This window comes from Orussus abietinus, unplaced genomic scaffold, assembly GCF_000612105.2.
Source record: "Orussus abietinus isolate OABI.00-Male unplaced genomic scaffold, Oabi_2.0 scaffold20, whole genome shotgun sequence".
Lineage (NCBI taxonomy): Eukaryota > Metazoa > Arthropoda > Insecta > Hymenoptera > Orussidae > Orussus > Orussus abietinus.
The window spans coordinates 767,581-783,773 of NW_019394282.1; the positions used below are offsets into that span (position 1 = coordinate 767,581).

The window sequence follows — 16,193 nt, forward strand, 5'->3', positions numbered from 1 at the left end:
TTACAAACAGGTACAAAAGCTACTCTACTGTTTCGTATCACCTTATTATTTTTAATGTTACAGTTAGTCGTACAAAGTTTCCTTGCGCGTATGTATATCGCGGCACTAAATGCATACTTCCGAATGACGTCTACTTAGTCGCCTAGATAAAGGAATGAATTTAACGTTTATGCACGACCCTACAGCGTCGTCGCGTAATGTTAAACCTTTTACATCCTACACTTAGTCGAAGTTGATTCTCGAAGTGAACGCTTTATGACGATTACTCGTTGGGACATGTAGCAGTCTTCTTTTGCACTTACGCAATTATGCACATCGCGCGGTTTCCACTCAAAATATCTTGATTTCAATTTTGAGTGCAAACGACGCATTGATCTTAGGAGATACAGAGGAGATACTAATGATAAATGAACTCGTTAGACCGGATTAAAAAGAATGAACCATGAAAATGTACCATGAATTTCTCTCCGTGAAATGCTCGAACACGTTTAAGAAATTAAAATGAAATATGTGCGATAATGCATTTTATCGCGGATCGCCAATTCGTGGATATTTAAACGATGAAAAGTCCGTACAAAATATACAGATACGAATAAGTAGCCATGGACGTTCTTCTGAATATCTTTCATAACTTAACTGACCTGAACATGGTGTGCATCGTCTTAAGATGCATTTATGTCCACCGAAAAGAAAATGCTTACTGGATTCCAGTGCGTCCTTTGAATTTCACACCGTAAAACGTTAAAACTTATGAGAATAGATTTATAACAGGATCGTTTAAACACTCGTGTGGATTGAATTTTCAGATTGACACCCAATTATTTATTTTCTTTTGGACATAGGTACACTTTGATGCCACACACCTGAATAATCGCTCTGCATTAGATTCGTATAATCGTAATTATGCCGGTAAGCACCTGTGACAGATAATTTAAAAAAGTTGAAACGTGTCCTTATCGTGATCGGAAATTAATATCACCAAGCTAGGTAGAACCTGTAGCATCGAAATTTCTCAAGAAACATGTTATCCTGTGCCGTGCGTTACGGAAGGAATATACCTTAATATAATCACACAATGTCATGGATATATACAATGAATCGAGTTACGAACAGATTAGTTCGAATTAAAGTCATTAAATATAAGGACGTTTCGAAACAAGAATTTCGCACGTTAAGAGGTATTTCAACTAAAAAAAAAAAAAAAAGGAAAAAAAAAGACAAATCACGATCATGCACGACGTGCTCGCTTCAGTCGATCGAACGTACAGAAGAAATCTGCATCAAAAGAATCACGAGTTCGCGCTAGGCCAAACGTTACCCTCTCTGAAACTTCCATCAAATATTTATTCCACCAGAGGTGTTCCCTAATCCTGCGTGTGCACAAAACCGAGTAAGATTAATGCGCGTATAAAAAGAAAAAAAATAATAATAATAAACTAACGGAAGGTCTAAATTAAAAGCTACCGATGTTTATTCTAAAAAGAAAAAAAAAAGAAAAGAAAAGAGGATCATATTTACAAGAATACAACATTGTCTATACAAAGCTCATGTTTAAATCGATTCGATCCTGCTTATGAGAAACTAAAGACGCTTACACGTTACAGATTAAACTTAAACCGACTGTATTAGGTTGGTCCCATTATTTGCGGATTTAACGGAGCCTCTGTACACCTTAAAGCCAAAAAAGTGATCCCATCGCGAGGATGTCAAGTCGACGACCAACCCTTGAAGAAGGCCCCGAAGGAGGAAACGCGCTAAACGACGACGCTTGGAATAAAGTCAGACGAGTGGAACGGCTGGTTGAGTAAATGCAAATCGGCCTTGTGCACCTGGCTCGCCAGGTGAAAAAGAATAACAGTACGCTCGTAATTTCCTTGGTCTCGGTTAAATCGAGCCGTTCGATAGAGGTCCACGGGCGAAAAGGCACGTCGGGTGCCCCAATACGTGACGAAGTCGCGAATGCGTTAAGAACAATCTCGACGGTGTAGGAGAAATGAATTTCGGAGCGACGTGTCGTCATAGTGTAAACGCTTTCTTCCGGTAATTCAAGTTCGACTAACTGGGTCTCTTCGCTTATATACAACTGTACACAGTCCCCTATCTTAGTAATACATTGCAGTACTCTCTTTCGCGGTCGCTCCAGTCGGAGATGGATTTTTAAAGCTGCGGCCAGATAAATTGATTCACCAGGGAATAACGAGCACAGATCATCCACATAGATTCTCCGTATATCTGGATTAGGTCGCAGCATTAAAAAAGTATCCTACCGACGTATTCGGACACATTTACGATACAAAGTTAAGTAGTGCTGTAGGTGAACGCGACGGACTGGTCGCCGTTACTTAAGCAACGATTACCTTCCCGGGTGGAAGGTAAATTCGACATTTGATCCTGAGGAAACTTCGTGTTTTACAGTCGCGAGGTAAGAGCCGACACGTCTAGTCGGCCCCCGAGAAATTAGATTACAAGCCGAGCGATTCCCAAATCTCCGCTATTCTACAAAACTTTACATTGTCGGATCCTTTCGCGGGTGCCTTCCCCGTTTTGTACTCTACCTGTATAAGCAAAATCTACGTAATTCAATGCCTCGTCAGGTATACACTTGCAAGAAACATTTACAATAACTACTTATAGTCCAGCAATGTATAAAAAGTATAATACATCAGTCTGGCCAATGGGCTGACCAAATACTTAACGAGCTAAGTTAAACCTTAAGTCTGTTTCGGTCTGTCAAGAGCAGTCGTGGACTCGCTGGATGACAAGTGAACGACAACGAAAACGCGCCTTTTACGCACACGTCGTGCGTACTAGAGTAATCCTAGGACAGATTCGAGCCTTTGTTCCTTGACTTCTTGTTGGAGCTCAAGTCCGACTCGCACTTAAGGTCGATCAATTGCGATCACTGACGAACCGTTCGCGATCCAATTCAAATGTATACTTCAGATTGAAATTCGATCCAAACTAGATATCTACGCCTGGTCAAATTCAAACCCAAGCTCCTAGAGATATACGTTAAATAAGAGTCATGAAACCTCCATACCTGACGGTATGGAGAATTGTACAAAATTGAAGAGATTTATAAATCAGCCTAGCGAAGCGCGGCATTTTATCTCCAAATTATCAGACTTTTCGATGACTGTCGCACACGACATCACTCAGGAATCCCGAAAATCTCAAAAAGTAGAACATTATCGGCGTGTATCGAAGGAAGTGTAATCCTGTATGTACAATTGCGCAGGACCGCGACATTGCCTCGTCGACCGATTAATGAGAATCTGGCCAAAGGACCGAGTTAAACGGTGCAGCATCGCCACAAAAACTTCATGCTTGTAATTAGGTACGTCCTCGGCACGACGTACGACTTCCTGCCTAATAGTTACTTGAACATCGGTCCCAAAGACCATGAGTTCTCTCTCGAGGCTCATCGATTGATAGGATACTCTCTAAGCGTCACTATTAACAATTCTACCACCTAACGAGCGGGATTTCCTATACAAGTACTTCCCAGAATATTAACAGAATCCCTCTACTTAGACCACTCAAGGTTCTAAGGATGAGCGACGAGTACTAAAAGGAAGGACTCTCGCGTTTCGCCGTGAAGCCACCCAGAGGTCTTTATCGCGAATCTTCTACCAGGTAAAGAGAAAAGGATCCAATTGAACCCTGCATCCTCTGAAAATCGGTTCCCTCGAAATCGATCGTCGAATCACCGACATCTGGGAGCCTTCGATCCCTGGCGAGGGTGCCACGCCATAAGAGTCCCTCCGCCTCGCAACTCTCATCCTAAGCCGTATCAATCCCGAAAAGGAAATCCCGCTCGCGGTAAGTAAATCGCCAGAGATCGTCAGAAGCCGAAGACCGCTTTCGGAGAAACATTCTCCAGCGCTCCCGACACGCTGCGTCCTCTCACGAAGGCACGGAAGAGCCTTCGAGGATGTTGAAACGCAGCGCATGACGCACGAGGAACCTCGCCTCGGATCCGAGGTCGGCTTACAAGCTACGGCCTACAAAAGCTAGATCTTCAATCGATCTTGAGGAAGGACCCGGTGGCGGCGCCCGCCCTGAGGAGCAGGGGCGTTTTCCTCCTGGAGGTCGTGACGGGCTGGTAGACGTAGTTGCCCTGCAGAGTCCCCGCTAGGCCCTTCTGCCTCTTGGCCGAGGGGCTTAGCTCGTACTCAAAGGGCTCCCGTTTCGAGATGTTGAGCTGCATGTGCAGCGACTCCTTGTTGTCCTCGATGTCGATCTCATCGTAGACCTGCTCGGTGATGTCGACGTCGCAGTCCTGGCTGCTCTCGTCGTAGCTGTCGGTGACCGAATTCGCGGCCACGTGGCCGTTGATGGGCTCGTCGTAGGCAGTACTCTCTTCCGTGGTCTCGTCCCCGGAACTCTCGGTCTCCTCCTCGAGGTCGCCGCTGCCGGCGTACTTCATCTCGCCCCTCTCGAGCAGCTCCAGGTGGTCCGGGTAGATCATCGCCTTCTTGATCGCCGAGGGGTCCTTCCGCGACCACTTCTGCACCTCCTCGTCCATCTTGGCGATCTTCGCCGGGTTGATCGCCCACAGGCAGCCCTTCCTCTGGTTCCCGTTCCCGGCTGGCTTCTCGATCTTCTCGAAGCACTTGTTCAGCGACAGGTTGTGCCTCACCGAGTTTTTCCAGCCGTTCGGCGCCGTCTTGAAGTACGGGAAGTGCTCGCTGAAACGAGACCGGAGAACATTTAATCATTTTTTATATATTCTAGTCATCCGAGTTTTACGATATACACGAGGAGCAACGGAGCATAGATAATTGCGGAACGTGAAAATTTGAGTTCTCGTCATTTTGACTCAATTAAAGTGACGTGAAACCCTCAAAGTCAGTCGTTTCGAGTAAAACACCTTTTTTTTTTTCAAGAGTTTATGAAATTTAAAAATTTATGTAACGCCATGCCAGGCTTCAAAAATTATTTAATTCAATTGTATATTTGCCCAAATTTCGGAACGTTCTCTACAAACCAATAGACAGTCGAACTTTGAAATCCGTATTAAACTGTAATACCAAAACCTATATGAATTGAAAAGCTGCTTTCAAACTGTTCATGAAATATCTAACATTAACCCACCTGCATTATTAAGCCGTACATCCATTTCGAAAGTTTTAACTCAATTGCAGACCGGATCAAAGTAATTTCCGCGATGGAATCAAATTACAAATTACAAACTCCCTTAAGAAAAACTACCAGTTTGTTCTACACGTTCGTGGATAAATTTTATTAGCAGTAAATTATCTTTAAGGATATTTGCATGCTTAAACTTTATTTATATTCGTCTTTATGTGCTTATATATATATATATATGTGTGTGTAGGAGAAACGTGCGATTGTACTAAAAAGTGTACAATCGCACGTTTCTCCTACGCCAACGAAAAACCAAATTCCAATCGAGTTGCGAAGCCTCAGCCCCGATATATCTCGATTACGAAATCACCCTCGATCAGATACGATTCTTCGATTCCGGGGCTCGACGTCAGCCCCACCTCGCGTCGGAGCGTGGAAACAATCAGCAAGAGTAAAGAAGATGAAGTTGTGAATATTTATAATGGCCGAGATGGTTCGTTACACCGTGGAGTAGAGCTCGGCTGGGCTCGGTTCGGCAGAGGGCACGGTAAACAAAGAAAGGGGCCTGGATTTTCCGTCGGGACTGTACCCTGGCGTGCACCTGGTGCTCCAAGGGCCCCATACAAAATGGCAGCTCCCCCTTCGCAGCCTGGGAATAAAGAGGGACAATACTTTCACCCCCTCGTTCCCTAAGCGCAGGAGGGCTTCGTCCTGCCAGCCGCTTCACCGCCGCCGACCGCGACTCCCTCTTTCTCTCTCCCACTCCCCTTATATACCTATCTCCCCGCTCTCTCGCTCGGGCTCCGCACGCCAAATGTCCCAAACTGACACGAGCCATCGGGAAACCGAACTACCGCCAGCTACCGGCCCCAAAACGAATCTTCAACGAATTGCCACTCGAACGACCGTATCAACGATTTTAACGATCCCGAATGTTCCGCGCGTATATCCTGACTTCGAAATCGGTCGCGGGTGGAGGTTATGTCCCCGTGTCGAGTTTTTAGATATTTTAATTACCCTCCATTGACTGCGCTGCAGTTTATTGGCCTCTCGCGAATGATCTCGGCGGCGGTCGTTACGCGAACGACTTATTATTGCTAGTAGAGTTATAAATGCGGTGGACTGAGAAAAAATAGGATAAAGACATTCCCTCGCGAGCTGGGAAATTGGCGCCAGTCCCTGAAAGGGATATAAAATACAACAGTCTGTGATGTTACGACTTGTTATTTTTTTCTTTCCTAAGTTGTATATCGCGTTCCTTTTACCGACTGGCGCCTATTTCACGGCTACTCTTCTCTCGACGTATATTATGTAATTACCGGATATATTATGTAAATTACCGGAGATTGATTTCTCTCGAGTCATCTTTTATTCCAGAAAATTTACGAGAATGTATAGATGCTCACGTCTTGAATGGAATGAAAATTAATTTCTAACTAGAATCTTTACTTCGATTAATGTATACCCTATGTATGGTTGGTATGATTGATGAAGACTCGAGTAAATTGGTGAATTTTACCCTCAAATTTCTCTTACCTCAAGTTCCACAATAATGTTGGGAATTAAAAAATTCTATATAATTCCTGATAATTATGGCATTTCAATGGAAGATGTATGGAATGCATCAGTCAAACTTTGATAGCAAATATTGATTATGAATCCCCTCATGAATTCGCAATAAATTCTCCCATTACATAGGTGCTATACGGTACTTTTTCTTCGTTATTCCTACGCAATTGGATAATTTTCTGTTCTTTTTTAAATACTACTGAGTAAGGAAGGGAGGAGAAAAAATGGCGCGATTAAGAGTTCGGACTTTTTGGAAGAAATTAAATGCTGAATTTGATGCACCTGATCACGCGTGCACATTAAAGGACTGGAAGGATATCGCGTGAAAAGTTTATTGATGCAAATGATTTTCTTCCCGGCAAAAGGTGATCTCTTTTTGTTTTCTCTCATTTCTTCGAACGCTTACCGCCGGGACCGACCGTATATTTCCACATAACGGTTTTGCCCCACCTATCACCCACACATACGTAATCTACTTTTCGTATGTATAATATACGTATCCTATTTTTATTTCTATTCCAGGAAGTGGACCAACAGCTCCGATTTACTTTCCTCTGGTAACTAAAATAATGAATTTATATTCTATAAAAATACAAGTCCACAACTGTTACGCCTTTCACTGCTTTTCGAGTCAACTCGAAGACCAGGTCGGAGAAGAAAGAGAAACGTATCATTGGTAAGAAAGCTTTTTTACAAGAATTGTTATGATCTAGAAATTTGATGTTACTAGGCACAGGATATAAAAAAAAAAAGATCTTACATTTAGTACCATCGCGTTCGAAGAAACGAAAGAGACTTGAAATGCATAATGCGAAGAAGACAAGGTGTATTACCCCGTATTATCTTTTGACGAACCAATCATAATACACTTCCAAAACATAATCATGTTCACTAGCCAACTAATGACAATATACCATTCACTTTGAAAATTAATTTAAAAAATAAAATAAAAGTGTATAAAAACTCTATCAAAGAAAATGATTAGTCACTCTCGTTTTTCTATGAATTTACCAAACATCCAGAGATTTTCAAAACAATTAATTCGCCACGATACTCGTAAACAAACCCCTAGGGCATGTTGCAATATAGCGACATTTTGGAAGGAGTCAAAACTGATATCCATGGGAGTACACCTCGTTTTCTTTGCATCATGCTGAAGCGGAGGATCAAAACTTACCACATGAAGTTGTAGATCTCCGAGACGGGCAAAGAGCCCGTCTGGCTGTTCTTGAGGGCCATGGCTATCAAGCAAGAGTAAGAGTACGCAGGCTTGGGGTAAGGCTTATCATCGTAATCGGACAACTCGAAGTCCTTGTCCCTCTTGACCGAGGAGACCGTCGTGGCGCCAGGACTATGTACATTGTTGTTGTAGATCTGCTTCCGGACGTGCTGGGTCTGCGGGGGACTCTGGACGACCTTGAAGCCTTGTAGCCTAATGCTGGAGATAGGATTCGCCTTCTGGCTGGCCTGGTGGGCCTTCGACTGGGGCGATAAGGCCTTGATAGTGACGCCAGGTGCCGTCTGGGGTGACTTCGGCTTCGGGATGCTTTCGGGCTCTTCCTCCTGCTCGTCCTCGGACTCGTCGTCTTCGGTCTCCGTGATGTCGTTCTCGTACCGGTCGTTCTCATAGTGCTCCATGTCGGCGTCGTTCTCGGTCTCGTTCTCGTCATCGAGGTCCACCTTCTCCTCTTTTACTTCCACCTTCGGCGAGAAGACAAAATGCCGGCGATTGCTTCCGGGCGTTGGACTGCGCACCGCCATGTGGGGCATCACCGAATTTGGGTTCACCATTATCGTCGCTGCGTCTCCCCCGCTAAGGTCCAGGTTGAAATTACTGAAACAGTGAAACAGTTCAGATAAGGATGCTGTATATTTTTTGTAATAATAGGTATTCGTCGAGAAATGATATACGGGGCATCAAAGATTTAGGACACCTCAGGGTGACCAGGGTAACAAGGCCCACGATTATTTTTCATCGTAAAATAAAAATGTTAACTCCACCGTACAGGGAATAAGGCCCAACGTTGTACCGTACAGCACAACTAAAGGTCTTCATCAGAAAGGATAGACTAGTTGTAGGAAATACAATATCACGACAAACATTCGAACAAGTACCCCAAGAAAAATGAAACCTGGTAGCTCAAAGAAGACCAAGAACTGGTAATGCAGCCTTTACCAAAAAAATAGGGTTGCCGATATGCAGAAATGTGCCCTATGTAAGAAATGGCTCCGCGAAGAACACCGGAGGATAACATTCGAGGACCTCGACGACATAACTTGCCCTAACTGTGAAAATTAATGATCAGACTAAGTTGGATCTCCCCCCCGATGTCCATAGGCCTTATTAACCACTCGAGCAGGAAACAAAGCCCAGTAGCATCATACAACAATTTTCTAAATGACGTTTCTTTCTAAAATTCTATTTTATTTTTACCGTTTGCTCATTTCCCCTTTTGAAAATACTTGATATTTTAGTAATTTACAAGCCTTTCAAGTTATGATCGACCTTATTACCCCGAGTTGCCATACATTTCCTGCTTCTTAATCCATGATCATTTTCAATTCACCAGCCTCCGGGGAGCAGGTCAGGTTCTACGGGAATTTTGTTACCAATTGATGAAACGTTAAAGCGTAAATAAGTCGGTGGATGAAGTAAGACGACTCTTACCTGTTGGAGCTATTGCTATTCCCGTTGAGCAAGCTCGTCGAGCCGAACCAACCGTTGAAGTCGGCATGACACCCAACAGGATCGTCGTCCAGCTCCAAGGGCGAGAGATCGGTGAAATTGAAGCCTAACTCCGGATGCCCGCCGATGACACCCTCGATCTCGCACTTGATGTCGACGTCCAACATCTCCTGGAGGGAGAGACTGTCGGTGCCCAAATAATAGTCCATCGTGAGCCAAGGGTCCCTCGTCGGTCCCTGATCCAGCCCAGTGCTGTGCCTGCTCTCGGTATCCAACATTCACACGACTGGAAGAATAAGACACCACCATTAGGAACCTTACCATAAACGGGGACCACTTATTATATTATTTGCAAATTCGCCCAAGAGCACATTTCTGGGAACGAGCTGTAATGGGTTCTTTCGCAGATGGAATTACGATGGAACCGAAGTCCCTACATTATCGCATGCAGTGGTCGCAGCGAAGGAAAGAGTCTTGCGGAATCTAAACCTACATATTTCGTCGTAATTCATAATTACGCTACGTCGGTGGACAGGTATAGCTGACCGTTTTTCTTTATTTGCCGCAATCTAGAGAGTAATGCACGGTCATTTTCGAGAGTTTAACTTGTACCACGCACTCGATCCGCCCTCTATAAATTTATATCATTTCAGGATCTACGTGGGGAAGGAAACAACGCGGAAGACGCCCAAGGACCGCGACTCAAGAACCAGCCTGTAAACTCCTACAATCGTAGATCTCATATCCCTTATCTCGGGATGAAGCGATAATTGATATCGTACACAAATGTTTGTAGCAAATATATAAGATGTTAATTATCAAAGAAACCTGTAGAGTGTACGGTTCTTACAAATTCTCAAGAATTATTATTCCATCTCTCTTTTAAACTTTCAGCGCAACAATGAAATATAACTAACACTCAAACTATCTATTAAGGGGATGTGAAAGTGGCATCGGAAGAGTCAATCCTTCACGAAACTTTTCTCCGGACTGGGTGTGCCGAATCGTTTCGAACTTCACGACGTGAATGTGGAGAGGCTACAAGGAAGGTCCTGACACTCGGGAAATTTCATTTCTTTTTTTCAAACAAATTCTAAACATATCTGTGAACAAATTTAAACAAAATTGAAATTTCATGAGTTTCAAGACCTCCCTTATACCCTCCATATTTACATCGTACAGGTTGAATCGATTTAGTATATCCGGTTTGGAGAAAAGTTTCATAAACGAGACCTCTTATACGTCACTTTCACATCACCTTAGGAACAATTCTTACGATCCCTCGACTCTCATCAGAGCCCCATAGCAAAGCTGGGAAATGAAATGAGAATATTCAGCACGACGAACCATTGGTAAAACGCAACCATTCAAGGGATGTCGAGGAAAGACAGAAAAGAGCACCGTAAAATCGCCCAGATAAATTCCGACCGACGAAAAACATCACCACGTGGATTCGCCTCCGAACCATTCCGTTCGAATCACTCGATCGTCTACATGGAGTGATTCCCGACTCTCATTGGAGCCTTTGAACAAAGTAGCTAAATGAAATTAAAATGTCCAGCACGGTTCTCGAGCCGCAACGCGCTCGCATGCAAAGGAGGGACACGAAAGGCCAGCTAGCGGAGACAAAAGGGCGACTCGGGGCCGCATAGTCCGGCTTTTTGATCGGGCCCGAAATATCGGCGACGCCCCAACGAAGGAGCGGCAAAACACCCCGGAGGATTCTCGCGTTCCCCGGCATATTCGCCTGAGCATGTCTCTCTCTCTTCCCCTCCTTCTCCCGCGGCGAGGATCTCAAGGCAAGGCCAATATCTTCTCGGTTGTGGCGAGCACGGGAGCGCGTACGTGTGACCTCGCGTGCAGTCGACGTCGACTGTGAGCGTACAACCGAGGGTCTTGAACCCACAACCGGCTCGTGGGTGTGACTGACTCATAGTACTATAGCTGATTTACTATAGAACGTGGTGGTGGAGTAGTAGTACTCCGTCGAGTGACTCGCTCCGGCGGATTCTCTCTCTCCTCGCCGAGACGCACTCGAGGCGCGCTACGCCCTGCTGTAATATGCTAAATAGTAGGCTGCCACGATGGCTCGCAGCACGATGCCCTACTACGCATACTAAATTGTCAGCTGTGGAACTGACCCTTCTAGGTGCATCCTCGCGACAAAGTGCGCTGCGAAGGATTTTCACGAGTCCGCCGCTCTTACCATCGGTATTAAGGCGAAGTGAAACATCCTTCAAATCAGTCGATTCGAATACAACACTTTTTTTTAAAGGTATTAGACCAAACTGTCCGAAACTTTGACACATCACTCCTGATCATCTAAGAATTGTCCTGACACATTTAAAATTTGGATTTTTCAAAAAAATTTTTTAACTCATCATATTTCGATCAATATACAATTATCGAAGGCTCTGATATGAGAATCGAAAGGGTCAGGACAATTTTACGACAATTTAGAACACTCTGGTAATCGATAAACTCGCATTTGAACGGGATAAAGGCAAAAAAAGTGTTGTATGCGCTTCTTTGCTAAAACGATGGTAATACGAGGTCTCGGAATGAAAATTTAATTGACCTGGAAATCACAGATGGCGCAGGGGGTCCCTCCGCAGTCAATTAGGGCCCCAGAAGGCACGAATCCAGAGGATTTCTGGAGTTTTACTTCGAATTCTTTATAATTATTGTACGAAAACGACAGGTGGAATATGCCATTTGGTACAATACACAATATAGTTCGACCCAGCTGTCAATATAAAAACGAACGTCGGCAACGTAGGCATTTAGAAAAATCTTCTTTATCGACGTTGATCAAGTTTCTCGACGTGTTTCACTTCACCTTAAGGTGACGAATTATATTGGATTACGATTACGAATTATACTGTGTCGAATTATATTGGATATTGTACCAAATGGCATACTCCACCTGTCTAAAAATTCCAAATTTTGAATGTATCAGGACAATTCTTAGATGATCAGGAGTGCTGTATCGAAGTTTCGGACTGTTTGGTCTAATACCCTTAAAAAAAGCGTTGTATTCGAATCGACTGATTTGAAGGGGGTTTCACTTCACCTTAACCGAGGGGTTATTCCCTCAGGAAATCCTGGAATTTAATGCTGTAAGACCTGCCATGTATGTTTCGGGTTCATTAGGATAATGATGTAAGCGAGGGTTAAGTATGAATCGCTTCTTGCCTTCTGTTCATGCGTTATGATATATGCTAAGTGTATTTCCGGGGCATAGCTATGGTGGTTAAGATAAACTGCAGGAATGGTGCACCTTCGCGGCGAGGCACGAAGATGCACCGTTTCTTCTCTTCTATTTATGCATCACGAGGCACGGGATTGATCTTTCAGAGAGAATAAGTACATTTCGTGCATCCTCGATCAACGATCCTTCCTATGCAGCGCTTCGATCTTCCAACGCTATATCGAGGCTCGAGCTGCCGCGCGACAGATTTTGGAATTTCGCCGTTCGCAGCATCGGATCGTTTCTTGCGTTTAGTTTTTCGCGCCATGGGACTTGAAATTAATCCTTAGAAGATTATATCATCCTTTCAAGTGCACTTCGAAGTGCTCCAGCCTTGAAACTCTATGTCGAAGCTACGGCAACCGCGCGCAGATTTTGGAATTCCGCCACCCGCAGGACCGGACGCAGCATGTGGATCGTTTTCTTGCATTCCGTTTTTGCATCATGAGACAAGGAATTGATCCTTGAGAGAAAATACAACCCCTTTCAGGTGCACGCGCGGCGAAGAACGTAAAAGAGGTGTTCTCCACGTGGCGAAGTGGGAATAATTTATCAAAGTCTACTTTTGTCTTCACCTAGGCGTTAGTATACCAGCGTTTAAGAATACGCGTTACGCACCCTATTCATAGTTATCATAAAGGTTCGCCATATTAGGCCATCGCTACTTTTTCCCCTCCCTAAAAAACATGTCTCAAGCCGCCACTATCTGTTAACCTCCACCATCCGTCCACACCTAGATTCAGCACTTTTTTTCACACCGCGAAACAGACAGATAAACGATATCTCTCCTGTTAGCAAACTAAAGCTATATTTAACGTGCTAGCTACTCGGATCGAGCGACGGCACTACGAAATGGTAAAAACAACGGAATCCATCCACTGCGGCCTGATTTAAAAAAAGAAAAAAAAACACTCTTAAAAATGGATCGCCAACGATATCTCTCATATGGAGAGCCGCCTCGAATTTCGTAATTGTCCACCAGGGCCCCGGAATCCCGTTAACCGGGGTCGGAAGTATTACGGGACTCGCTAAATATTTTCCTTTTATTTTTTAAGATATATTTTGGTTTTAAATGTAACATACTACATGTCTTTAGCAAGAGTGATTCATTCCTGCTATGCGTTCAATTATTACTTCACGGGTATATTTTCGTAAAATTTAATCTTGCATATGCCAATGCACGTATTTGGCAAAAGTAACTGATTTCATTGTTTCTGTGCGATTACTCGGCACTATATGGATATCACCTTTGCAAAATATGCTTTTCAAGTTGGATGTATTTGGCGCAAGATTTTTTTTTTACACCGACGGTGCTTCTGTGGCGTCCGTTAACCCGGGCTCGGAATGTAACAGTATCGAATGCCGGTTAACAATGTGCCAACTAAAATATGAACGAAGCAAACCGGGATGACCGTCTCGGCGTATCTCGACGTGAAATTTCTCTCGGTGCACTCTACCTCGTTGCACCGAGGCACTAGTGTCCCGTTAAACAAGGGAAATAAGCGCCTCGAAGAGCCGAGGCTCGGCTGCGAGTTCGCTCGGCAACTTTTCGGGCCGCAGAGCACTGCATTATTAAAATACACGGCTCCGTGAAAGATAAAACATGAAACACAGAATATGAAACAGTGCCATGGGTTTAGGCGGAAATCGGACGAGAATGGACGAGAGGAGAAAAATGTGGCAGACTTTTTTCGCGTTTACTTTCCCCCCTTTGTTAGTATATTCTTCCCGAGAGGGCGCCCTCGGCCGACAGAGAGGTGTCTGTAAGTGCCGTCACTATTAAACAAGCCAATCTCGATGTGAACGTTCCCTTCCCGATAAAAACTCAAGGAGGATGTACGGAGGAGGTAAAGAGAGGATTTCCTCAATACGGCACTGTACTCGAGCCGAGTATCGGAGTCGTACTCGAAAACAGACGGGAATAAAACTAAGTGGCGGGCCCAAGGTTGTTCTTATTTGACGGCAATGCCGGATCCGATGCCGCTCCCCCAAGGAGACGAACCTCTAATGAAACCGCGAAACTGCGAAACTGTGAAACTGTGAAACCGTGAAACTGCGAGAACACTCCGCCTCGAAGAGAAACAAGAAATCACATATTATCTCTTACTGAACCAAGGAGGTTTACTTGAAATTAAATAAAATAAATTAAAAATACTCAAAAATTACTTCTTCAAATGGCAAATTATGCGTAAACGGTGTAATTAAAAGATTTTTAAAATACCTCTTCTCGAACTGAGAAATGTTCTGTATAAAAATATATAATAAAAAAAAAAAAATGCATAAAGACTTTGAAAAGCACGCTTAATTCGGCATTCTTTCTCCATCCTACAAATCGTCTCTGGTTATTCGCCATAGGTCCTGAATAAAAAAGAAAGCAAAATGTGAAATTGCGAACGAAACACTCTACTAAATTCTGTATAACGTCTCGTGTCGTCTGGAACATTTATTTCCTTTTCAATTCTTTCCCTTTTCCATTATCTCCCGATCCTCATTGTTTGGCACAGGTTCATGGATGAAAGACCAGAGATTGAAACGGGACGGTGTATATTTTCAGGTCGATGTATCTCTCCCAATTGTTTCTCATTTGCAGCGTTTCCTACCCGGGCGCCAAGACGCCATCTTCCATTGTCGTGGTCCGTAACTACTGCCGTTCTTATTCGGTTCCATGCCATTTATATTCAATCGGTCGCCGGAGAAGTGTCGATCCCCCGATGAAAATGGCTCCCCCTGTACGTAGTTTGGCGAGCGAAACGGGGGAGAAAAAATGACGAGAAAGGAAAACCAAAAAAAAAGGAAGGAAGGGACACGCATAAATGCGAGCCGTCGAAGAAGCCGTAATGAATGGACCTCGTCGGAGAGGTCATCGACGTCGACTTTGTATATTCTCGCTGGCCCCCCCGAATATTTTCGAGATGACCTTGAATTCCGTATAAGCACGACGAATCATCGTCAAACGTGAACGACTCGACTTCCAAACTCTGCCCGCCTACATCTCCAGCGGAATATTCTCCTTGAAATCAAAGATAAAAGAACCTTCCCCCGAAATTCTTCAGGCCTAAAACGACGCCTCATTTACACATTTAGCACTTAAAAGTCAGTTTTTACAACCAAGTATACATTTAATCGACATTTTACCGCTCTTTAATCATACCACCGTACGCCTGAGCGCGCACGTTACGTTGCTAGACATTATTTATCTCTAATTTAATTTAATATTTATTTTCTAAGGTTTCATTGACTTTCGACCAATGTCGAATCAATGATCAATAATGAGATGATAAGGAACTCGTTTTTACCGAGTTAAAACGTCGCTCGGGCACAGGGTAATAACCAGTTTTTCTTGTAAGAAGTTATTATTTAATCTTTATGGGAATGTCAAAATGGTTAACGCCGATATCATCCTTATATTATTTTCTATTCAGAATTGAATTTTCCTTGTTAAACTAAGAAATGTCAAACTGAATGTCACGTTATGCATGAAGTTAGTCTTAATTCGCGATAAAGAACTTCTTCGCGATAAAGAATTCTCTTTCAACGAGTATATTAGTCTTAAGTTAACAATTGTATTTTTAATTAGTTCTGGTGGTACGTGAAAAT

General features: G+C 43.7%; 1 protein-coding gene across 1 annotated transcript in view; it reads right to left on the reverse strand.

The window, feature by feature from the left end:
* Nucleotides 1-794: 794 nt before the first annotated feature.
* LOC105694538 (forkhead box protein P1) overlaps nucleotides 795-16,193 on the reverse strand; it is a 48,434-nt gene continuing 33,035 nt past the window's right edge. The window contains exons 2-4 of the mRNA XM_012415309.2: nucleotides 9,329-9,632; nucleotides 7,838-8,494; nucleotides 795-4,691 (exon numbers count right to left, since the gene is read on the reverse strand). Coding sequence (XP_012270732.1) covers nucleotides 4,022-4,691; nucleotides 7,838-8,494; nucleotides 9,329-9,624 — 1,623 coding nt within the window. The 5' untranslated portion in view covers nucleotides 9,625-9,632 and the 3' untranslated portion in view covers nucleotides 795-4,021. The remainder of the gene's footprint in view (nucleotides 4,692-7,837; nucleotides 8,495-9,328; nucleotides 9,633-16,193) is intronic.